This window comes from Triplophysa dalaica, chromosome 6 (genome assembly GCF_015846415.1).
Source record: "Triplophysa dalaica isolate WHDGS20190420 chromosome 6, ASM1584641v1, whole genome shotgun sequence".
NCBI lineage: Eukaryota > Metazoa > Chordata > Actinopteri > Cypriniformes > Nemacheilidae > Triplophysa > Triplophysa dalaica.
The window spans coordinates 23907162-23933839 of record NC_079547.1 but is presented as its reverse complement, the minus strand read 5'-3'; the positions used below and the strand labels follow the sequence as shown (position 1 = coordinate 23933839).

General features: G+C 38.5%; 1 protein-coding gene and 1 non-coding gene across 2 annotated transcripts in view; one reads left to right on the top strand and one right to left on the bottom strand.

Annotated features, from left to right (window-relative positions):
• The window catches only part of grm4 (glutamate receptor, metabotropic 4), a 159965-nt gene that overhangs the window by 57494 nt on the left and 75793 nt on the right, over positions 1-26678 (bottom strand). Inside the window, exon 3 of the mRNA XM_056750805.1 lies at positions 9891-10117. Coding sequence (XP_056606783.1) covers positions 9891-10117 — 227 coding nt within the window. The remainder of the gene's footprint in view (positions 1-9890; positions 10118-26678) is intronic.
• On the top strand, positions 2255-2326 carry trnaa-cgc (transfer RNA alanine (anticodon CGC)). Its single transcript has one exon. It is a non-coding gene; the product is annotated as a tRNA-Ala (tRNA).

The window sequence follows — 26678 nt, the reverse complement described above, 5'->3', positions numbered from 1 at the left end:
CACCTCCAAATCTGAGGCCATGGTTCTCAGCCGGAAAAGGGTGGCTTGCTCACTTCAGGTAGGTGGAGAGTTCCTGTCTCAAGTGGAGGAGTTCAAGTATCTGGGGGTCTTGTTCACGAGTGAGGGAAGGATGGAGCGGGAGATTGACAGACGGATCGGTGCAGCTTCTGCAGTAATGCAGTCGCTGTACCGGTCTGTCGTGGTGAAGAAGGAGCTGAGCCGCAAAGCGAAGCTCTCGATTTACCGGTCAATCTACGTTCCTACTCTCACCTATGGTCATGAGCTGTGGGTCATGACCGAAAGAACAAGATCCCGGATAACTCATTGATTACCGGCATGCATCTACTGTGGCATTAGATAACACCCTCGGTTACACACATCTCAAGTAAGTAAAAGATGCCGATACAGAGTTGTGGTGCCATGAAGCCATGCTTTAAAACCAGCATTAGAGACAGAGGAGAAAAACAGTGAGGCGTTTCACAAACATTGTGTTTTTTAGCTCAGTCCCTGTAGGCAAGACAGGCTTGAATCATATGTTGGTCAGGGCAGGAACAAAAAATAATTCTGTCAGGTGTGCCCCCGGTCTGGAATTGAAGAGTCTCACACTCCATAGGTTTTCTTTGTTTGCTATCAAACACTTCATGCCATATAGACGGATCTCCCAGTCTGGTTCAAAATCTGCAGGCTAAAGTTGAGATTCGCTCAGCGTAATGAAACATCCACAGCACACTGACAAGTCTCTTTTCACATTTCTGTGAATGCAGTGAAGATCTAAAGAGATTTGTGTGTTGTGGTCAGGGCAGATGCAAAAATACATGAGATTGGTATTAGTCTTTTCATTTGAGCCATTGAGCACAGAGCGGCGATTTCAAATTGATTTGTTGTGTCAAAAAGCATATTGTATTATGTTGAGTAGCTTCTACCTAAAACCTACCACTTTTTTGCTTAACCTAAACCTAGCTAACTCCTTTGTTCATGCAACACAAACATTTAAATTACAATAAAAGCTCAAGAGTGTGCATAAAGTGAATGGAATATTTTGACTTGTGCACATTACAGTTAAAATTAAGTAAACATAACATACAATTCAGTGCAATGAACTTAAGGTTATCTGTACAAATGCTGTGAGGAATACCCATATCCCTCAAAAGTTTGATTATTCATCTGTTTTTTTTATGATAAGCACTTTTGGGGCATTTATATAGATGTCAACAAAATGTTTAAAGAAATGTAAGATGTATTTAGTATTACCAATGTTGTTTTTTTGTGAAAAATTGTTACCATTCAGGTGATTTGTGTTTGCTTTGGTAAGCATAGACCTCTATTTCTTACCTCAATAAGGAAGACACACATCAGAAATGCAGTAGGTTGTGTGCCTCTGTGGACGATCAATCAATGACTGACATCAAATCAATCATCAAGTTTTTCAATACTATTTGTTATAATAACATACTTCACTGTGTGAACGTTAAATTAAATTAATTAAATATTTAAGTACAGCCTACATGGGCACTGTAAGTTGTTTGAACTCGTGCTACACAATTTTATACGTAAAGAAGGTCAAGCGTACTCATATTTTTGTATAAAGATTTTCTTCTTACTTTGACTCAAAACCAACTTGGGTTCTTTGACGTATTTGAGGTCTGAAAATAAATGCAAGAAACAATATTCTTATTTGAAATTCGAGAGAAATATGGTAGTAGTTTACAGAATGAAACAAAAACAATCATTTTACCTAAAAACATACATATAAATAGCACATTTTAAAATCAGGGAAAAAAGGATTTAGATTTTTTTTCCATAGCTGTAAATTTTTTAAACAAAAATATGAGGTGAATTTAGGGCTTATTTGGACACGTTCTGACATTCATATGTGGCAAAAATTAAACATTTGTTGCTGGTTGTATAGCTTTTTGTAACAGTTTTTCATACCCCCCCCCCGACGAGGGCCCTGAATGCAGTTCTATGCTTTATGTTTTTTCAAGTCACATAATATATTATATTAGGAAAGCAATATTTATCAGCCTATCATGCATAAGCAAATATTATATCAGGAGGGAGACGCTCTCTGTGGTACACCGCGGCTCTGTCTCATCAGCGTTACTTATTCATTTGTTGCCATGAATTATGAAGGAATTACTGCCAGCAACCGATACTAGACAAATAGACTTTCACTCACAAGCATCTACACTGGAGTCCAATAGTCTGAGACCGCACCATTGTTCTTTTATTATTTAAACTGGGAGGGATAAGGGGGGATGTAGCTCAGTGGTAGAGTGCATGGTTCGCATGTATGAGGTCCTGGGTTCAATCCCCAGCATCTCCAAGTTGTTTCTTAGCTTTCCTGTAGCTCAGTGGTAAGAGCATCCGTTAACAACTCAAGGTTGTGGGTTCGATCCCAGGGGATTGCAGATACCTAAGTATAAATGTATAGGATAAAGCAATGTAAATCGTTTTGGATAAAAGCGTCTGTCAAATGCATAAATGTAAATGAAAATGGATAAAAGCTTGAACCAAGAGTATGATTATGGGAAAAATTGGAGGTTTAAACAAATGTGTGACATTGAGAATGTTAACTACACGGTACAAAATGTCAGATTTCATTGCATCCATTGAAGCACACAAGATGTTTTGTGTGAGATTCTCACATCATGCTGGGATTGGCACAAGCGTGTCTAGTCCATGCCAACCTCACCCCATGCTGTCATTGAAACTGCAATGCTTAACTCTCTATCGCAATCTCTGTTTGAAACATGAAGTTGCGGGTTACTTTACGCATTTTCTTTTCATGTGTTGAATTCAATTGACATCAAATTGATAATCGTGAGAAATCGTGTGCAACAGCTCAAATTATAAATCAATATTATAAGCATACTGGTGTGAATCAGCAAATTGTATGTTATTCTTAACCATGTGCTGTGAAAAAGATGGACAGTGTGACACCACGTCCTTCCATTATCGTGAAATGAACGTAAAACGTCCGACTCTGGGCACTGACACGTTCAGCAAAAATTTGAACGGTTTGGAGCCTGGACATGGGCAGAAGGAATCGTCAGTGGAGTCTACCAAACGTATTCCAAAAACTAAACTAAGATTTAAAAAAATCTTTGGGAAAAAAAAGATTAGAAGTGTAATTCAATTTTATAGTTTGGCTCCTGTCCCATTCATTTACATGGAGAGGGCAGGCTTTGACCTGTACTGCAGCCAGCCACCAGGGGGCGATCAAAAAGCCAGCAGATTCACTTTTCAGGACGTGTGAGGCACCCCTGTTTTTAACCAAAAACAAAGAATTGCCGCTTTGAAACATATTGGGTGACAAATAATAAAATATTCAGATTTTTGTTCAATTTAAAGGCATAGTTCACCGAAAATGGAAGCTATGCCGTATGGTTGCGGCATACGTCCTATGCACGACTTTAACTTATATTTAAGTCATGCAAGTTTGAAATGACAAGATGACAGAATATTGGGGAGAACCATCCCTTTGGCCGTAAAATGTGACTTGAAATGTTCAGTGTAATCATGTGTACTGATTAAAATCTCTAATAACTCCGACAAATGCAGAAATATTCACTTGTGAGGTCAGACTCTTGGACTTCACTGAAGACGTATGCCGCAATCACAGCTAATATGATTCAAAATGGTTTCATTGGTGCTTAAAATACACGTAATTCCTAAGTGATGGGAAAACGTAATTGGACTATTAAGTTAGACATCCTACTCATCTATTTCTAAGGTCCAAAGGCAGAATGGAGATATATGCGAGTAAAGCTCAACGGGAGACGTTCTATCGACCAGCAGAGCCGAGACTCCAGCTATTAATTATTTTTGTTTGTTTCTGCCTTTCTTCTCTCCTTTCTCATTCTGCAGTTCTTTTGTCTTGGCTCTCCTTCTTTCTCTACACCCTTGACAGATGTGCAAACACTCTATAAGGACACAACATGGGTCTGCAGCAAGGTCCATGATTATTCATATCACTGCCCTCATGTCTCACGACAGCCGGCCAGCATCCTCCAAGTACAGCTGCGGGAGGGATCTGGACAACCGGCGTTGTATAATGGGACATTTTATTTGTATATATGTGAATATTAAGTATTAATATAACGTATCAAATATGAAGGGAAACCTTTTATTGTCTCCTTAGAAACAACCTTGGAGGTATTACGTATTAAAGGGACAGTTCACACAAAAATACAGTGAGTTCACCCTCATGTTATTGCAAACCTGGATGACGTGCTTTCTTATGTGAAACACAAAAGAAAATAAGGTAACACTTTCCTTGAAGCATGTATGTATAATGCATTATAAAGAGTTAGTAAAGGGAAAAATGCATTATAATTCTTCATAATGTGTGTTATATGCAGTTGTAAAGAATTATAACCAATTTAAAATGTGTAGTGTAACAATGAATTGCTAAGTGTTATAATCTATTAACTGTAATAACAATTATTTATAAGACATTACAATGCATTAAAAGGTGCATAACAATGTTGTGAAACTACTTTTTAAATGCATTATAAATACATGCGTCAAGGAATGTGTTATTGAAAATATTTTAAAGACACGTCTCAGTGGTTTTGTGTCCATACAATGGAAGTCAATGGGGGCCGGTGTTTGGTTACAGCCCATTGTTATGAATTGCGTATAAATATCACACGCTATGCAATATTATGTAATGCGTACGCCAAAGTTAGATTTTGCGTGCATACAATATGTCTATTTTTGCGTGCATATGATACGCCAATTTAGCGTGTGTGCATATTAAACAGCAATTTGTCTCATTAACCTCTACCCAAACCCTAAACCTAACAGTATTATTTAAATTATTTCATGTACGTTTAAAAATGGCTGCTCTCCACACAGGTGCACGCAAACATTGGCGTATCATATGCACTTATCACGCGTATCAACAGCGTGTTATTTATCACAATTGATGAGACCGGGTTGTTTGCCAACATTCTTCAAAATATCTTCTTTCGTGTTCTGCAGAAGAGTCATATACAGGTTTTGAATAGGATGAAATAAGATCAGAGAGAAAATCTGTAGTACGAATACCAATAATATCTTAATATAAATTACAATCCAACAGCAAAAGAGAAATGCGGTATTGAACACAGATCTAATGTAAATTAAAGTTAAATTAAACAGCTTGTAGTCTTGAAGTCTTTCTCGATTAAACACTCCCTGAAGCTAATTTTCGTAAATGGTCGCAATAACAAATACAAAAACATTTTAAGTCAAGTTAAAAAATGCAGTAATTGAAAATATATACAAAAGCACGGGAACTCAAGATAAAACTACTAGAGTTATTAGCATGGCTTTCAATGCATGATTGAAACTGATTCTGTCAACGCTATCCAAGCATTTATTCAGCAATGAGCACCCATCTTTATTTAATAATGCTGTCGTGTGATTAATATCAACAACATAATAGACAGTGACAGGCCTGTGTTTACACAGCAAGGCCTAATATTTTGACACGTGTGATTTCATTGGCCCGCCTGTTTACATCTACTTAAGCTGTAACCCACTGCGTTTTCATTAATATCTTCCCTGGCACTTTGACCAATAAGTGTCTTTGACACGCGTTTGGTGCATTAGCGCGAGGTGAGATCTCAGAGCCTGCCTGCGTCTCAAAGCAGCCATCTGTCACTCAGACCACGCTTGTTTGCCACAGTAAACATTACCAACAATACTGTTGAAATCTACTTCTATTCATGACATCTCAAACTTGAATTATAGTGTTTTTGGCTTTAGCCAGATATTTATAGATGAGGGAGAAGACAAGTCACAAAATCAGAAGGAGAGAGAGAGGTAATGAGACGGGCCAAGATTTCCCATATGAACCTGAGTGCACTAGAGTCTGGAATGCCACAACTCTGATTTATTGTCCATTTATTTTTCTAATTAACCTGGCAACAGAACGATTTAATTATATAGTTTAATACGGTCTCATTGTACACTATAGCAAAGCATACCACATAAACTGCGCAGGTATGATTTTTAATTCTGTAGTGTGAAAGACTGACAGCATGACAAGACACAAGAAAGCTGTGATAAAAATCGAGCTCAGAGATAAAAAAATCATTTTGGAACTATTCTTTAACACATGTAGAAATATGACTGTTGTATTGCTCTAAAGTGAATATGAACTTGTTTTCTTAGCAGGTTTTGAGGTCTAAAAAAAGAGCATCTTTTCTGTTATTTTGACCCGTTTTTCTTGATTTTAATTTCTGCAAATATATGCAAATAGAAACATTTTCGTTTTAAAATTGGGGGAAATATTGAAAGTTCACAGAATGAAATCAAAAAATTATATTTTTACTTAAACACATACATATTAATACCACATTTTAAAAATAACATTATTAACATTAATAACAAATTATTGTGATTTTTTTCTGCGGCTGTACATCAAAAATATTAGAATTAATGCAAATGTGCATATTGCACAAGTCAATAATTGCATGATTTTTGTTGTGTAGTCCAAGTTTTAGGATGCAGATTGCAGAAAAAAGTTAATTTTAAATATATTTATATTCTACAAACTGTTTATAGTACATTATTGGTTTATTATCAGGGTTTATTATCGTATTGCATGTTCTATACACTTTCTTCTATATGATGCAATTGTAATATATACAATATATATGTACATATATTAGGGCAACACGTTAACGTGATTATGCATTCGATTGTTTTTTTTCAGATTAACCAGTTAAAATATACAACGCAATTCACGCAGCATCCGTTTACTTTGTCATCCTTTGTCTAGCGTTACATCATACAATCACACTGTTATTGATGTAAAGGCCTTTATACCATCTAAGTGCGATTTTAAACAGTTGATTTGACGCGTTTAGTATAGATAAGACAGCTTATAGCTTTGGGACGTGGCACAACGCAACGCTACAGTGGTCTTGTCTGGTGTATACAGTCACGGGCTAAAGCCTGCGTCAGTGAATCTCTGTCAGAATCTGTCAGACATCGCATCAGTATTAAGTTCTCTTTCGTGCTTGAATGAAGGAAACCACACAAGATTATGTCAGCAAGCCCGTTTTGTCTGGCATTTTCGTAAGCAAAGATTTCAACGTGTTAAATAAAATCCTAAATGAATAAAAAAAGTTGTGAAAATGGGAAAGGTGTCAGATCTGCGTAGAGAGACAGCTCTTAAAGGGGCCGCATTCTTAAACATGCTGCAGTGAATTATGTCATTAATGTTGATCAAAGAACAAAAGAGGAATTAAATGTGTTTTGTATCTTTAATTCTGTATTTAATTTAGAATTTCTGTATATTTCCTACATGTTAGACATGAGAGCTCTCAGATATACTGTAGTTAAATGGCTATAATTAATGTTCAAATAAAGAAAAATACTAATAATGGAGACATCAGTTGCAGTACTAGTATCAGAATGTTGCCTATGTTTCAAATACATAAACATCCGTTATATTTAAATTAATTTGGAGAATAAATGTGAATATTTTTATTGGTTTTGATTTTATATTGATTGAAGAAAAAATAATTGTACACATGTCTAATTTTGAGTAGCCACGGACAAATATATGCTTTGCCTGCAGTTATGGCATCTACCAGCAGGGCCCAAACCCAAACCTTTTGATAATCAAGTAGGCTACTATATATCTCTTTTTTTTGATAGAGCCACATTGTTTACTGTTTCGGGGAAAACAAATCTTTTGAATAGCTTACTTGTCTCTGCTTGATAAACTAGGACAGGAGAAAAATTGAATGTAGAAAACTTCACACATCAACCTCGAACAATACAGCATTTCTGAAAGCCACAATATGAATTATATCAGTAAAAGTAAATATGACCTTTGGAAAATGAACTTTTCACCATTTCTCTCAGCTCTTGTGACGAACGCGGCTTTCACAATTACATTCCTAACAGAGCGGTTTCTTATTAATTCAACGCTCTGTAAGCGCGAGTCCATTTTTCATTTCATGGTTTTTAAAGGTTTCCTCTTTTCCAAATTGATTGTCTTTCCTATTGGTGAATATAATTTGATACATTGGAATCAAATTTGCCCGATCCTCTCTTATGCCGCTCCAGAGCAGGTTTAAGAATGAAGACGCTTTGGATCACATTATTTAACTTACAAATGCAGTATTATAATGCTCCCTACTTTTTGTTAATTTCTAAGTCAGTCCGCCCCAGTTTTTTTTATATAATGAGTACACTATATGAGCGGAATTGTTTTTTTTATCTTAGGGTTCTTCAGATCGTTCCTGCATCCCTGCTTATATCAGCGCTCATTGTCCCCCCAGAAAAGGCGAATTCCTTACGGACCTCACAACCTGGTACTGTCTGATAGATTTGAAGAAGCTTGTTCTCTGTTCAGGTGGAAGGGTCAGATCTCAGGATAGAATATGGAGGAGGAACAGATGTTTATAGCTTCAATGTTCAAGAGAAACAGAAGATAGTATAAACACAGGAGTGGTGCACTGTTACTCTAAAGACAAAAAGAGGGAATTGGACTTCATTTCCCCCAGAACTTCCTCAGGGCAGATTCAAGCGTTCTCACAAAGATGATTCATACAACTTGACTTGTACAAATTTAGCTTCCATATGTTTGCATGCATCATGGCCTGAGACTAGTTCTGAAAACTTTCGAAAACAAGATTCAAAGAAACATGTGATATGAGTGATGACACCCTTTAATATTTTCAATTTAACAATGCATGACTTCAACTAAAATCTATGCTGCTGAAACAATCTATGCGCAAATTGTACAAATTTGCGGAAAACAATCATGGTTCTCACTGCCCAGGGGCAACAAATTGGTTCCAGCTTGTACACTAAACTTGACCTAAAGCATTGGTGACAGTATGGATTTAGAAATCTGAAAATATATACAAGATATCTACCAAAGAGTCTGTATTTCTTACACAATCATAAGTCAACCTTTCGAATGAAGAAACCTTTTGTTCATCATTGACCACTTCACATTTGCACTGGTCCAGAAGCTCCTTCAGTCTTTTTTTATCTTATATATAATAAATAAGATATTTTAAAGATATTTGTGTAAGATTTTTATTCGGTTATGAAGAATCTGGTGGTTTTATTTTGTTCAAACGCTTGTGTAGTGTTAAACCATAGACTGTATAAAATATGGACGAAGTGTGCGTGTCGTCACCCGTAGGTTTGTGAAGAGTAAAAATGAAGCCTAATGTTGGCGCAGCCGGTCATGGCCATCTTGGCATCCTGCGTCACTCCCTGATAATCGAAAATGGACAAAGAGGCAGGACGTGGGTGGAGCTGACGTGCCTGAAACAAACCACGCCCGCCAAGCTCGACGTATTGGCCGTTTACATTTAAATGTTTACAAGGTTTCTAATAACATTTCAAATAACCATTTATTTAAGTGATATTAGTTTAGCAATATTGTTATTGGTATTATCAGGACACACGCACACACTCAAGTGGTCAATCCCTTAATTATGCAGAATATTAAAGCTTAATATAATCTAAACAGATGAGTTATAAAAAAAATCACCCCCCTCACTGTTGTCATGAAGGGCCAAAATATTTTTTGTATCAGGGTGTAAACATGTTTTTTGGCCATTTTAACATGTGGGTCAATAAGATTCTGCTCTGTTTTGGAGCTAGCCTCTAGGGGTCAGTCGATGAATTGCAGTTTCAGTCACTAACGTGTTGGTTTCACGAGAGAGACTGCAAGATTGCCACTTGGTTAAAACTGAAGTTCTTCTGGACCAACGTTGTTTACATCTTATTAAGTAAAGTCACAAAACAACTCATATTTTAATAGACGTAAAATGCGTAGCATTCAAAGAGACCTTAAAGAGTGTTGAGTTCAAATATAAATGTCAAGGGGCTGAGGACATTTCAACAACATTCCTAAACAGAACGCCCTCTTACCGTCTTCCCGGCACTTTTGAATGAATGCGTCCACGCCACTCTCTCCGTAATTGCCCTCTGATGCCACCGTGGAGACGTAGTTCCAGCGCATGGCCCTGACAATATCCACCATAGCCTGCGCCTGGTAAGTGTCCGGAGGAACCACGCGCGAGAAGAAGTCGTAGCGCGTGTTGTCGCTCAGCTCGGACGTCGTGGAGGCATAACTCACCTGCGGGATCTGTAGGAGGGACAGAAACATAAATCCTGTTGAGATACCGAGGCACACAATTCTCGAACTCCCGGTGTTTCAGAGCTAACCTATGACAGATTATAGTATGCTCCATCATCGCACACTACATCCCCTGCCGACCCCTCTCTTACACAGCCACAGGAGGTACACTCAAGTCCGCACTGGCCGTTCGGAAATAAGGTGTGTGTGTGAGGAAGCCGACAACAAACTGTTCAACAACTGTCACAGTTTACGGGAACCCCAACGAGACAAGAGTCTCTTAAAGGTCTCTCAGACCAAGTCATTTTGAGAATTCATATCCAGGCTACACCGAACAACAGACACACAAATCAGGCGTGCTGTGAAACTTGAGCAATCACCATACAATGGATCGCCCGCGATGCTCGGAATACATTAAGCTAATGTCTCGCATAACATAATGGATGGCTTGCACCAACAGGAATGTAATTTATACAAGTTTATTAACTTGGCTATTGTGAGCGTACCGTGGCTTTTAGGCGCACTCGTCGGTGACAAAACCCCGCCAGTAGTGCTACATTAAAAGGGACCATAAATTAATCTGCACGGAGGGCAAAAAATATCATGCAAAACAACGAGCGAATATAAGGGTCATAAATTCAAATGCATTGGTCATTGTGTCCTCTTTGATATCGACTTTTATTCATTAAACGTTTGAAACACGCAACGGTCTAAAACGGTTCTAATTAGTAAAGAAAGCTTTTAAACATTTTAAAGCTACGATATTTATGATTTATGAGTATTTCACCGTCAACCTCGAAAAAATTTCTAGAATGGTGCTGTTTTAATGTACATAAATACTTGTTATGTTTTAACTCTACTAAATCATAAAGTTTTTACATGCAATGCAACTAAATCCAGATGTCACTGCAGGGTTTGTGGAGGGAAATTTTCCTAAAATCCGAGATGTCTTGGACGCATCTCCTGGAAATATTGTGAAAAGCGCAGTGTGCAGTGTGAAAAGCGAATAAGATGCTGCGTTCAAGACAACTCGGATTTCAGGTATGCAGGGTATGCATTGACGTCACTTTCCCACATGCACATGTCGGGATAGGAGGAGAATTGGAGAAACAAATAAACCGGGACTAAAACACTCAATTATTTTTTAATTTCCAAGCAGCTGGACTCGACATTGATCCTTACGACTTCTTCATGACTTACAAAGGAATCAGGTGTTCCTGGACACAAAAATGTTATGCGGAATTGCGTTTCCTCATATTGTAAGCAGTCATTTTGCTGAGTGGTTTGCCACCCATGCGCTCTGTTGTGCTCATGTGATAAAGTGACGACCCTCTTTTGCCGACCTCAATACAGGAAGTGAATGCTTGGAACGACAAACGAAGTTGGTTATCTGACCTATGAAATTAGGGCAGATCAATCTACTTCAGCGACACGCGTCATGTGACATCACGGATAAGACGCTGACTAGCCCTTCGCAAACTCATGTGAACCGTAAACAAATTTTCAACTTTTTGTAAAACACGTAATATGTATGAACACAAACTTTGATAAAGCCAGAAACTTAACGGATGCCTACTTTTAAGGAATTAGAATTTTGGAGAGGTGGGACAGATGGGACAGGTGTGCCATTCGAAAAAACTCGGGTTTCAGATATTATGACATAAAATATTTGACTTCCAACCACAATCCGTTACAGTCAACCACGCATCACATTCACATGTTTACTACATGATGTCACTAGAAGATGCCGAGAGAACGTTATATGGTAGCTTTTTAATGGATGCATACTGAGTTTAGTTGCAAGTTTAATAATTCGGTGGATTTGATTTAGCGTTACTGGTGCGGACATCACTTCATAGATTAAAAACTGCATGTTGAGCTAATAATGAGTTAATATGTGTACTAGTTATGCCTCTAGGCAGCTAGTGGAATTTCCCTTCATATACACCATGTAGCTGATTACTGTCGGATGGGTCACACATTGTAGATATTTTAAGCAATGCTCACAGAGTTTGCGTAAAATGCACACCTGTTTATCTGCAAACAGGTGTTCGACTTCAGTACCACCCAAGTGGGTGTTGAAAGAAACAGGTGGTTGTAATGCATAATATAAGCACATCCCTACTCGTAGCAGTTAAGACAAATAAGCTAATATTCGGAAGTTTACATTTACACCGTACAGGCCAAGAAGATCTGCCAACTTGATATGTTTGTAGTGGAATGTTTATTTTTCACCCAGGGAATATGCTAAAATACATGGATACAAATTCTGTCAGGGCCAATATCTTAACACATTACTCAAGAGATAAGAAGCCGACTCTCAAGACATCGAATGTGACAACCGCAGATGGACGTGTGCATACAGAACAACGAAGACATTGCGTGGAATCCTGACTGACGTTATTCTGGTCGATACAAATAAATTCTTCAGAATAGTTTTCCAAGCGCAAACTCATTTGTAGAGGGGAATCTCACAAAACTTGTCAAGAACATGGCCGGGTCACATTTCATCAAAGTAAAAGGAAGAAATCAAATTCTAAACGTGATCGTATTGCAAACTGCTTTAACATAAGGCACTCAATTTAAAAGATTTGAATTTAAATATCAACTCAAATCTTCACAAACACGCCGTGTAATTCTGGACCGTTTCCGTGAGATTCACCCACATCAAAATGTGAAAACATTTGTCAACATGTCATATTGTCCACTCTAGCAATCTGCCAAAGCTTGCCGTCCCTGAGTAATTTGTAAATGTCAGAGGATTGGTTCAAATGACCCTGTTGAGTTCTCTAACAATGTTTTATATAATATTCTGCGCCGAAACAGAGGACGGGAGACGGATTGTGATGAATCTCTTTTCTTTGTGTCCAAACCTCTGGGGTGTTCTTGAGGTGAGCACCAAAGGTTACAGCTGTTGCTTCTCCTAACATGTGCGCGTCTAAAGTAATTTAAAACAAGATTTATTAAACAGACGGTCTAGGTGAAGGGCACCAAATCTTAGACGGCAGCTTTGTTTGAAATGAATGCATCTGTCCATATGCATGGCTTTGAGCAATGCGCGTTTGCATAATTATGTTTGACTGGTACACTCGAGACTGTAGCGTTTGTTTAATAAATAGCCACATGCAGTAGCAAATTTGTAGTAGTGCTTTGATTCATGCATTGATTTGGTTCTTAAACAGTTTAGTGACCTATTTACGGCATTCGCTGTAAATGCATAAATCTTACACCTGCTTCAAATACTATAGCTTTGTGTTTTACCGAATAGCTAAATACGGTGAATATGCAGTCGCATCGGGTGCCGGTGTCATCCGGCAAACCAAAAGAGATTTGTGGGCAAACTAATTTGAAACGAATATCCATCTTCCGTATCTAACAGCTTCTCAACTGATATCAGCTGTTGTTTACACTCATAGTCGGTGTAATTTTAACATCTGTTACTGTCAAGCCGAGCGGGGCGGCAAATGGCTGAGCTATGGGATGGGAGTGACAAAAAAAAACCTGCGTAATTATTGAACAAAACAGATTGGTCGCGCGCAAACATATTCTAGCCAGGCGAGTGGTGTCTGAGCCACTGAAAGTATTTCATAAGCCTGGCTCAAGTTTCGGAGAATAAGTGCCTGAATAATTATCGCTCTAAATATAGCGAGCATATTTTGTCACTGTGTATTAATTTCTGCACAAACGTTTCACGGTGTTCTCAGGCGTAGAGCCACAGCACACCCCTTATTTCCCCATCAGCGCATTCCAAATGTCGTAATAGCTTTTTGATAATGCAAAATCAATGGGTGTTTAGCCGCAGTAAACCACAGACACGTGGTTTTCCTAATTGCCGCGATATGTCCGTGCATCGGAAAGGTCAGAAAGGTCAGTCAGTAAACCTTTGAAAATGAATCGGCGAAAACAGGAAGCACGGTTCCTATCTTCCAACAACTTTACACAATGTGCTTTTTTAGGGGATCGCATGTCATCATTTATTCACGCTCATGTTGTTTAAAACCTATAAGTGACTCTTTCTTCTGAAACAAGATATTTTGAGAAACGTCTCAGTGTTTTTGTGTCCATGTCCGATGGAAGTCGATGTGGATCAGTGTTGCATTCTTCAAAATATCTTCTTTTGTGTTCTTCAGAAGAAAGAACATCATACAGGTTTGAAATGGTGTAAGGATGAGCGATAAATAATTTTCACTTTGTCTAAACTTTCCCTTTAATTCCACTAAATGATTTAACTTTAAACCAACACTATTTTTGTGGGTTTTACTTCACTGGTGTATAATGGAGGCACATTACTGTATACTTAAGGTCCACAACAAGATTAAAGTACTCGTAGAGATTTATTCTCCGAACCAGAGAGAGGACATCACATTATGTCGTGTGAGCGCTCTTGTTCTCACACACACGTTTCCAGGAAACCCTTTTTTAATGCACTATTTTAAGTGTGTCGGATGTTTACAAAGAAAACCAAGACTGTCTTGGCCTATTGATTGTGACCTCATATCCACATGATACAATGCCCATTTATTTATTTATTTTGTGTATTTGTATCTATACTATTTATTTATATTCTATTTATGTGGATACAATTGTTTACAATATTGTGAATTCTTTAAAAAAAATTAAATATAAATAAATGATATATGGACTATTTACAATGCATTATATGTTGTATACAGTGGAATGTATGGCCCATATTATAAAACCATAGATGTGAGATGTCGACAGCTCCAATATGGCGATGCAGAAGACATATCTGGAGCAGCAGAATACTGTAGCTGCTTATTATCCATGTGCGGCATGACCAGACAAGCCCATTTACAGGCCTCCGTGGAGCTCACTGGGGTATTTAGGGACTTGTCTGTCCTTCTTAAGCAGGGGGATGACTGAGGAAGCCGTTGAGTCGTTGGTCGAGCATCCCTCATGTCTGACGGCGAGCTAATCTACTCCCCTATCAATATCACGTCTCTATTGCATATTGTATTCATGCTTGTATGAAAGGGACAAACGGATTGCTTTATCAGCAAACGTTTAGCCATCATTTCATAAAACTTCCCAGTTGAAACTTTGTTGCTTAGATGTTGCTCTTTTACAGCTCTAGAGATTTGATGGAGTCCTCAATTGTGTTTCATTTCAACATAACCTCAATGTTTTGTTCTAAAATTGTGCAGGAGACATAAAACCAATGCAAGCAAAGGAGACCATTGTTGAAATCCGTGAACAGTTTGGAGGTGTAAAATAAATGTAAATTCAAAGAATCATGATTTGAGCTATTTTATGATGAGAAACGTTCATATTGAGATCTTAAATAATTTGCACTTGCATCTGAGCTCAGTTTGGGACATCTTTGAGATTTTCTCTGTAACTCTTTAGCGACATTTGTGAGATTCTTTTTCAGGAGAAATATCTGAGGCGCACAAGACTTAAAGGAATAGTTCAACTTCAAAAGGACAATTCTGTCATCATTCACTCACCCTGTTATTTTAAACCTGTGTCATTTTCTTTCTTCTGCCGAACTTAAAAGAAGATATTTTGAAAAATGGGGGTAACCGAAAACCGATGGTCACGATTGACTTCTAATGCAGGGACACAAAACCAATGCAAGTCAATGGGGACCAATGTTTTTTTGCTTCCATCGTTTTCAAAATATCTTCTTTTATGTTCTGCATACGAAAGAAAGTGGCAAGCGGGCATGAAAATAATGACAGAATTTTCATTTTGAAGATGAACTATTCCTTTAATTGTATGCAATGTGCTGCCAATCGAGTTGCTTTGAATCATGAATGTATTTAATACTCAAGTCTGTTTTAGAATAACGGCCTCTTTCAGGCCTCATACAGACAGGGAAACTTTAGCGTGAGCTAAAATGTGTTTAATTAATTATAAAGCTTTGCACCTTAGAAATGCAGCGTTCCTCACACATGTGTCAAAGCAAAAGGCTTCTCATTAATAGGCTGATCTTGCTCCGACCTGCTGTGAAAAATATTTCCCAGCATGCCTCAGATCTCCATTTAATATCTCCATCACTCAGTCTTGACCTTTGTAGATTTACTGCTCCTCGGCACGAGGGAAAATGGCATCTAGTCAAGCTTATCTTCTTTAGCATCTACGCTCTCTCAGGAAGACCGTCACCATTGTGCGTCCTTATGGCATTTTCTTGGTCAATCAAATTATTATGAGGTTCAATTTCGAACCGAGCTCCAGATGCTTGACTGAGCGGATCCTACTATATACGTTTCTACGGTAATGAGACACTCAGGTAGCATAGCGCCGGGTAACTCAGACACTTTCAGCAGACCGAGTGATGAATGAGAAATTGGGAATATAATTTGGAAAGGTCAAACTACTGATCAAAGGTAGAAATGTATCCGCCGGAAGGGGTCGGTACTCAGAGAAGGTTCATTATCTCCTTCGAGCAGATCAACATGTCACTTGTTAGAGTTGACAGTACTAGAGGACATATCGAGGCAAACGCTCAGAGGAAGGGTTGGGATATAGGTGCCGCGGGGGGCAATTTAAACAGAATCGGTAGCAGACATCAGCTTGTTTGTTATGGTGGAAAACAGCTGAAAGCTTGTGATCGACGTAATTCTCAGGAAAGGCATTCGCACGTTTTAGAAACTATTTGGGAACATAAATGTTATGAAGTAATCCTTTGAGGAAATATGTATGGCATTTCAAAATTGTTTGCTCGTACTATTGCTTTTAATAACATGCATTAGTCTGTGATATCGTGGGAAAGCTGTCTTGAGGTTTAATCGCCTTAAAAAACATTACGCACCTCTTTTACACGTTTGGCATACGCTTTTATCCAATGCAACTTACAGTACAGCTGGGTATACATTTTTTTATTAGTCCTCATGCTCCCTGGGAAGTGAACCCACGACCTTGCCGTGATCAAGGAGCCAAGCTTTGCCGGAACACTCTTACACTGTTTAATGAACATTAATGAAAAAGTTAGACGTTTGTTTAACAATGAGTTTGTGTTAATCAGCACTGCCAATGTCAAATGATCTACAGAGAGTTTGGAGACCGCTGATGAGTGATGCTGTTTCAGATGGCTGCACTGAATACATTAACAAGATCCTGGAGGAATCGACTACATGATCATAATCTTCCATTTTTGTCACTTTCACCCCTCAAACTCTCATCAATGACACTCAAGTACTTTACCAAAAGTTGCCTTGCTTACATTTCATTTCATATATAAATATTTTTATATATATATGTGTCCCGGCGCGTGTCCGATGAAACGGTCCATGTTACGATACATTATTTACTGTACTTCTCTTTTTTTTTATTACCAACATATTCCAGGTTCTGCAAGGCCTATATAAACTTATGACCTTAACTGTACATAATATGCTATATTTATGATATGTATTTACACTTTATTTATATATTTGATTTATAGCTTCAACAAGGCATATTGATGAAATCTTATCAGCTGCCCCACTGGTACCTGCTAAAGTATCGTGGAGCCAAAGATGCCCTGACAGTGTCTCACAGAAACACATGTCAGCTCCTCTTATTTGTTTCCACTGCAAAGGCGTTTTTATTCCTGGAGAATCTTATTACGTTTCATTACAATTCTGACAAATGATGAAACAAGAGACCCAAAGGAATATCACGTCACATACATAATCTAAATTGACATTTCGCTGAATGTCGTGTCGGGCCTGGCTAAAGCTTAATGCAGTGCGAGACGTCGCTGCGGCGGAAACCCTTCGATAAATAGTTTGGCCGCGGAGGCCGTAACAGATGCTATGAATAAGATGTTCGGGATAAACCCAATGCTAAAGAAATCCTCAACAACACATTCATGCTGCCTTCTCCGATGGGAATGGGCGTAAATTATAAATGCTCACGAGCGCCATCAATTATTCAGAGTTGCCTCCATGCCTCTGCAGCTCTCGGTGGCTGATGTCGGTGAAATATTGGCTGGAGAAAATACCACCTGCTTAATTATGGTGATTAGCTTTGGGGGCTTCTCAGCCTGCCGAAACCATACATTCTTCCTTATCTGTTTGACTGTGAATGAAACCACTCCAGATGAGGCATTAATAGCATGATTGTCTGTGATCTATTTGTTGCTGGGTCAAATCGTCCCTCAGAAATTGCTTAAAGACGGTAATAGCATGTCACTACGGGTATTTAAAAACCAACAAATAGTCGAAACTAATAACATAAAGGACACGCTATTAGGAAGAAAACCCTGCAATCCTTGAGATGTTGTTAAACCAATTAAAAGGAAATTCAATGTTTGCTTTTCGCAGTTTTTTATCTATCAACTAAGAATTTTGTGTTGTGGTCAGCTCAGTGTTTGTGCTGAGTGCCCTGGTATTGAGCTTTTTTCATGCTCATGTGGCCCGAGGCTTTCGAGGCCCCTGGCGGTCTGATGCCCTAGGGCACTGGTCCCAGTGGTCCGACCTATAGTCATGCCCTGAGCATACTCCTGTTTAAAACATTTAGCCTACTGAAGCAAAAATGCAAACTATTTCAGATATTATGCTAGAAAATTGTTAGGTCATATATTAGCACAGCATGCAGCACAGTTACCTTCTATTTCAATCATACAGTGCGTGAAAGCGTGGCATGGACTATTTACGGATGAGAGATCGTCTGGATTTATGATCGGAAGGCAGGTTCAAAATGAAGCCATTATTTTCCACGTTGTGTTTTTTTACAACTTGCACGAATTATACAAATTATTAATACGTCACTATTTATATATACTGTTAATTAATTTTTATATAGAATTGTTTATTTAAATACATTTAAGAGCTGTCATGATATAATATTTGCACTTCACTGTTATAAAGTGGCAAAAAGAATGCCGCGTTATGGTCAAATTTATCTTACATTGTTTTCCCCAACAAATAAAACGAGAGTTTACGGACCAGAGAGAGGGATAGATAGTAACCATTGTGGTTCTTTAGGGCAAAACTTTGCTATGATATTATCATGCACAGTATCAGAGTATCTATAAGCATGGTTTTAAAGTCCCAGTGAAATGAAAAATAACAATGCCTATTTTTTCATGAAATATTGCAGTGTTTATTGTAAATAGTTGATCAAGGTGGGTCATTCTCGTTTAAAAGAACGTGTGCCCACATAAACCTCATTTAAAATATGAAAATGCACTTCCGTCCTGTAATCACTATCCTTTTTGAATGGCGCATGTTAGACGGCTTGGGCGGAGCATCCGTTTACTCCTCCCCTTATACTGTCAGTCTGCTGCCAGTTGTATATTTAAATGCAAAGTCGGTTTTGTACATCCAATCAAATCGCAGAGTAAGACGAAAGCCACGGCCACAACTTTTCTCATTTAAAACTCCATTTTGCTCGGAAATGTGTGAAATCACGTGAGTAGAAACGATCGCAACTTCAGATTCATGGGGACTTCTCTCTCTCTTTCTCTCTCTCGTACTCATCCCCATTACCACAACTCATTTAAGAAGAGTAAATGCCTCCACAGAAACACTGCAGTCATTCTGTTGCCCTCTGTAGTCCTGTAATCATATTTCTTTACATTTGTTTCATGTCACCTTCACCTTCCCAACCTCTGGATTGGTAATTAAGTCAATGCTTCCACAGCTTCCCATTTGCTGTGCTTTCTGCACTTGGGCATTGAACAGTTATTATCATTCATGGAAGGTCAAGCCACCCCAGACATTTCCCAGCACAAATGGTAAGAGTGACTGGTGTGCCGAATTCATCATGGTTTTTATTGTGTCCTTTCGGACTGTAATAAGCCTTTGCTCAGCTGCCAAGATCTCTCGGGGGTCCTCCATCCGCTCAACCTGCTGCGATTCACGCCAGCCTATGCAAACAGATGCAAAATGTCGAGTCCAAAGAGGTTTGGGATTTCCAGAGCCCGAAACATCAGAGGGACATGGGTCAAATTAAACAAATCCTGAGCTCTACGCCATGCATTATGGGATCGCATCCTCTGATAAAGATACAAGAGTTTTTGGCTTAAACGGTGTATTTCAGGGGGGATAAGAAAGTTGCCTACTTTATGGACCCTGCACCTTTACATTGGTGTGTATGATGTCACAAAAAAGCTGCATACAAGGTTTTGGAACAATGTGTCACACAGAGCATTTTCTAGAAATGAAAAGCGTAATCGTGCTTTTGCTCCGCCATACTGAGCCACGTTTAGATCTCAGCATGGCACAGAGCACAAAAATGTCCCTCCAAATGTCAACAGCCGCATAAATACATGCATATTTGCAAACACGAGCGCATTGTTTTCGCTTTTGTCACACGAGAGCTGCTGGCTGAACGGTGGACTTTGGTGTCTTGTGATTAGAGGTACAAATCTCTCTTTTTTGTTGTATGAGGTGCTAGAACACAAAATTAAAGTGAAACTTAATTCACCATCATGTCAGTTTTTGGCTGACTTTAATTGTTCTACAGAACATAAAGGATGATATTTTGAGGACGGCGGTAACCAAACAACACCGGTCCTTATTGACGTCCGCTGTAAGATCACAAACCACCCGACATTTCTCGAATTATCTTCTTTTGTGAAATAAAGTTATATACAGGTTTTGAATGGCATGAGGGTGAATAAAAGATGACAACATTTTTATTTTGAGGTGGACGATCCATTTTAAAGCTAGCATGTAAAAACACAGTTCAACCCTGTTGACCAAGATCTTTGTATATCAAGAGACATTGTATGAATAAATGTAAAAGATGGCGATTCAACAAATGCTCATCCTCAATAAGGATAATTAAATTTAGTGTTTTGGAATTTCTATAATGTATTTTACTAACCCTATGCTTCAGGTATCTGCTCCACAACGGCTTCCCGAAGCTCCCGTACGGTAGTTTAAAACTGCAAATCAACACCGATCGGGAGGCTATTGACCTCAGAGTCAGCAGATCAGCGTCGACTTTATCACCGGCGAGAGGGCAGCTGGCGCATCAAGTGGAATGACAGTTCACAAGTCGCCCGAGGGGCTAAGCGCCTGCTCTTAACATCCGCCTGGTAGGTTTCGACACTGTCACAGATCCGGCGCAGAGCTTCCCCGAACCTGCCCCTGATTCACGGCCACTCAAACCACCACGCGCAAAATAATGATAGATGGCAACTCGTTGAAAGAGAGCTAAACTGTGGGCCTACTTGCGCTCGTGACAGAGGAAATGAATATAGGTGCTTAGAAAAGTCACGGCTCTTAAGTAATTCATAACAATCGAGAGTACGGCGAAGCGGTGTCTGTAATTTGTCATGCATTAACTGTGCTCTTTGTCACCATGAAAGCTTTGTGTTATCACTGCCTTATCGCTGTTATCACAAAAAACTACATTATTTACGGCTCGCTCTCATCGGAGGGTGCGACTTTCAGACGCTGGAGCTGAAAAATGTTTTTTGTTATGGCAATATCTGAGCGGTGCGTATGCGGTAGAGTGACCGGGTAAGTAGATAGCTGTTATGGGGGAATATGTGGAGGCATAATATTTTTTTATTTGGAATAATAATTCAGCTCTGGGTATGTTCATTAAGAATTGAAAGGAATTTTTTTGCCAGGATCTATGGATTTCCATAAGCTCATTAGTGATCATGTTCCTGCAACGGATCAGCGGGGTTGGGCCGAGTCGCCATTATGCAACGTCAAGGCTACGCTGTTTAAAGGGGAATATTTTAATTAATAACTCCTTTGTGCGGAAAACTCATTCAAATTCTTCTGCGAATGAATGCTCTGAATCTTGTTATGGTCCGACTGAAAGTCAATTTGAAAAAACGAAATAAATAAAATCTGTTGTGGCCAAAACCATTCCTTTCCCTTAAATATTGGGACGTATACATGCATCGCCTTATCTGCTTTCCACCAGATTAATATTTTACATAAAGATGCAATTTAACTTGAAAGACCTGGCTTTGCAAGTCCGGGGCTCAATAAATAAGTAAAATCGAAGTGCATTATATAAAATGTTAAAAAATGTATCAAACGTGATCGTATGCATAAGGCAAATGGATAGTTTTTAAAGGCTTTGATTTTCCATGCACATATCAGGATTAAACAACCTGAAAAAATAAGTAACTATTTTACAAGGCGGTTAATTTGATGAATTTGTACAATGTGAATCATAAAGAATCATAACTATTCCAAAAAGCAGATCAGATCGCCCCAGTGAAGGTACCGGTTCTAAATTGGAACATCCAAAGACGTAAATCACAAAAATTTGTATGTTTGGAACCATAATTCTCCTTTGGCATGTCTCAGTCTCGTATAAACACGCAGACACACAAAAACATCGGGCTTGAAGCCATAATGCTGCAATCTTTCTCAATGGTCTTTGACAATAGACTCGACAGAACCCCAGGTAGAAATATAGCTGCTCGCTGAATAAATTCACACCAGTAAGTTACCTAATTGGAACAGACTCAGGAGATTATACTTTTTACAAAACAATCCTCCATGTGAATTGAACCAGTTGCTGATGAATCTCATTGTATTGGCAATTCATGTGCACATAGAGGAGATTTGTTTAGAGTTCAATTGTGCCCAATTTTGGCACAAAAAGTAAACAGCTGATTTACAAAACCGCGAGAAGAGACCATGTCACGGTGGCCTATTTAAGAGAACACTTTTGGAAACAGCGAATGCAGCTCGTCCAATAGGAATACAGATCTGCAAGGGCCAGTAATGCATTCTTCAGCTAATTCACTTTTTAGCTTAAAGGACTCCAGAGATTCTCCAGACATAAAAAGAACACACCCACAGGGCTTCAAAGTAACGCTTTGAAATGAATAAGGGCATAGTTATGAAACAGCATCCGTTGTACAGCACATAATAACTCAGAAGTTGTTATACGATGTCTTTAAAATTAAAAACAATTAAAGAGAGGGTTTACCCAAAAATCTCGATTCTGTCATCAGTTATTCAACCTCGAGTTGATCCAAATCTGTACAAATTTCTTTGTTTTGATGAACGCAGAGAAAGATATTTGGAAGAATGCTTGAAACCAAGCCACCATTGACTGCCATAGTTGAAAAAATGACAATTGAAGTCAAAAGTGCCTGCAAACTCTTGCTTTCCTACATTCTTCAAAATATCTTATTTTGTGTTTAACAGAACAAAGAAATTTTGAAATAACATTGTCCTTCTATGGTAGACAATAGGGATGTAACAATATCAAAATCTCACTGCACGATAATATCACGGTATACGGTCCGGTATTTATTGCAATTTTTTAATGACAAATGATGACTTGGAAATGTGCCATAAGCATCCTCTTTTCTTTATCCTCTAATCATAACTCTTATTTGGGGGGGGATTCTTAGTCTGAGTCAAATGCCCTCAAAATCCATTTATAAAATAAAATAATTGCACCAGATGAACCTTGCCAAAATTGACTATTTTGACCTATCGTTTCATACAGTCATGTGACCACGGTGATATTAAGACAACTTTGCTATTGCGATAACACAATATCCATAATAGTGTTACATCCCTCCCTACTAGTCAATGGTGGCCGTGAACTGTCTAAGCATTCTTCCAAATATCTTTCTATTTGCTAATCGGAACAAAGACATTTATTCAGATTTGGAACAACTTGAGGGTGATTTAACAAAGACAGACCTTTTATTTTTGGGTGAACCGTTCCTTTAATGCAGTAGTGGCAAAAGTGATGTCCAACTTTGAGTTTTTCACTCTTTATTGTAATACATACCATTAAAGATGTATTGAGAATGATGTGTGCAACTCAGCTTTGGGATAGAATTGGCAAAACACAACAGATTGAATCTTATTGAGCCAAAACCCAGGAGAATGACTGCTGTAGTCAAAAACAAGATTTGAAGTCGGTGAATGCTATATTTCCTATGAGCTTTTTGTTTTTTTCTATTATATCTTTTGTCCTTGAAAAAGTTGCCTTTTGCCCAAAAAAAGTTGACTTTATTGTTCACTTCGTACCACCTCATACTTTGATGGTTTAATCGAATCTGAGAGTGCAAAATATCTTTCAAATATATTCAAATTTGCTCTGCGGATTTCACTTCTGGCCACTACTGTATATAACTGTTTTTGTTTTGATTTCTCTCAAGTGGATTGTTAGTGTTACAGATGCCAGTGTAACGCTCCATTAGGGATTCTTGTCGTCTTCAATACTCGCTCGGGTGTGATATCCCTGTACACTTGCAACTCGCCCTGCGAAACGTCGCCTCCAGCGTGTAGCGGCTTATAAGGCAAATAGAACAGTCAAAAAGCAAGAGGTTATCAGATTGTGAAGCAACCTAATAATAAACTCAACACCCAGTGGCCGGAATTTCCTGTTACACTGCCTGTAACCATTGATTTGTCTCTCAGGTTGCCGTTTCAATTAGATACAGTATAGACTCGGCGCTCCCAGGGCACTGGATGCAGTATTGCTCTCATTGTGTCTTACTCGCTCAACTGAAATATGCTGGCCTGTGCAGAAAATTGCTCTTGTCTAAATCTAGAAGTCCAAAAACCACCGCTGATGGCTAAATAACAACGATAAAGGTGATTAAAGCCAACGTGTGGGCTAACACAAAGACATTCCCGTTTGCTCGCTTGGAGCTTACTCGGCGAGTGATGACACTAACGTATTTATGTCGATATCGATCCTGACCCTACAGTCTGGCATGAAAACAATCGGTCGCAGTTGCAAAACACCTGCCAGATGTTTTCTCGTCATAATGGTGAGTCGATATCATGTTTGAACTTCTTCGAGCTATGAGGCAAATTTGAATTGATGTGTGGACGATAATCCATATTCAATTTGCCTTCTAATGGCTTCGCTCTGGGGGTTCTGATATCATTTTCTCAAATGCCGCGATCTTCACGTGGATTGGGATATCTTTACCGACACGGCAAACAAGAGTGACGGAGAATGATTTTTATTGCTCTTGTTTGCTCGCTGAGTTATGGAGTGTGATTTGTTAATGTAAACTAAATACTGCCTTCCACAAATTCTGTATTCTCTCAGACTTAAAAAAAATAAGAAATACTTAATCATTAAATGTTCCTCATGTATTTTTAAGTTAATGTAAAGGTAAAAAAATGTTTGTCTAAAATCTATATACTTTAAAATTGGTGGTCGAATTGCCCGGTTGCACCTACTGCAGATCATGTGCTTCGAAGTGAGAAATTCTGTCAGACCAATCCTCAAAAGAGTCGATACCAAAGTGCTGTCAAGAGGTACCAAAGAGCCAAAGAGCCGTCAAGAGGTAAGATGCAATTTTGATGATATATTTACATAGTAAAAGTTAGTTTGGAGTTTGAACCCAAGATCCATGCCTGAAAACTGAAAGTACATCTTTACACGTTTTCAATTTAGTAGTTATTTGTTTTTCACCTTCAGTAACTGAGGCAGGACTCTCTACTGCCCCTTCAGGAAACCAGCTGCATGACACCCCTGTCATCACTTTTTACGTGAATGAACTAACTCTGTGACCCTGAATCTTTATTTTCTTGTCTTCTCAAGATAGATCGAAAGGTTAGAATCAACAATGGTTGGAATAAATTAGAAATATGTAAAACTAGTGTCCTTTTGAGCACAAAATAACACGTACGAGGTGCTTCGCAGCTGTTGCCTTGACTACACGTTATCTTCTTTTCTCTTAGCCGTTTCTTGTAAAACTAACGTTTTAACACAAATTTAAAAGTTAGGAATAAAACTTAATGGTTTTAAAAATTAATGGTGCTCATTAAAGCAAGTTAATTAGAATATTTTTCAATGAAGCGTATTGCTGTTAAGTCATTCGCAGTTTTGCCTCTTCTGTGGCGCATTGGAGCTATGACTGGTTTCAACTGAGACATGAAAGAATGAAACGAAAAAATGTGGTTATATGTTGTCATGAAAAGTCAGAGTTATTCACTGAGGTTCACATTAACAGCAAGCTGGCGCAGTGGGAATATCCGAAACACTGGCTATGGTGTTAATACTGGTCTATCTGACAAGACGTATTAGCACACTGGTGTGTGTCTGTCTTTGAGTGTGTATTAGAGTTCTGGAAAATGAATTCTTCGTTTGACTGCCCTGCTGAGTCCCTGAGTAGGTTCCTACAATGATAAAGGGACCCAGATCACATTAAGGGAACATAGATCTTTTAATCCTTTAATCATTTCCAAGCTCAATTAGCGCTGGACGTAAAAAATTCAGGTTTGCATCTAACGGCGTGTATAGGCGTCCTGCACGCCGGACACATCTGACAGACAACCCTACCATACCACTTTGTCTGGCTTTATAAAACTTTCCATTAAATGACATTATAGTTGTATTATAATGTTATCAAGAGGCATACAGATAAGGTGTGACATAGAAATATCATTACCATTGCCTTTGCTTGTCTTTCGAGTTGACACTTTGAATGCAAATTTTTAAATTATTTTAATTTAAAAAAAGTTGTATGTAACTTTAGTACGTTCATTGACACGATCACGTGCTAAAAGTGATAACAATTACTATAAAAGTAAAGTTTAAAAAATAATTTAAATGTAAGAGAATGGCTACGTCCTCACCACGACTTTAATTAAGATACGTAGGACCCATAATGATGGGATCACTTTCAGAGCGACTTTTTTGTAGAGATGTACCG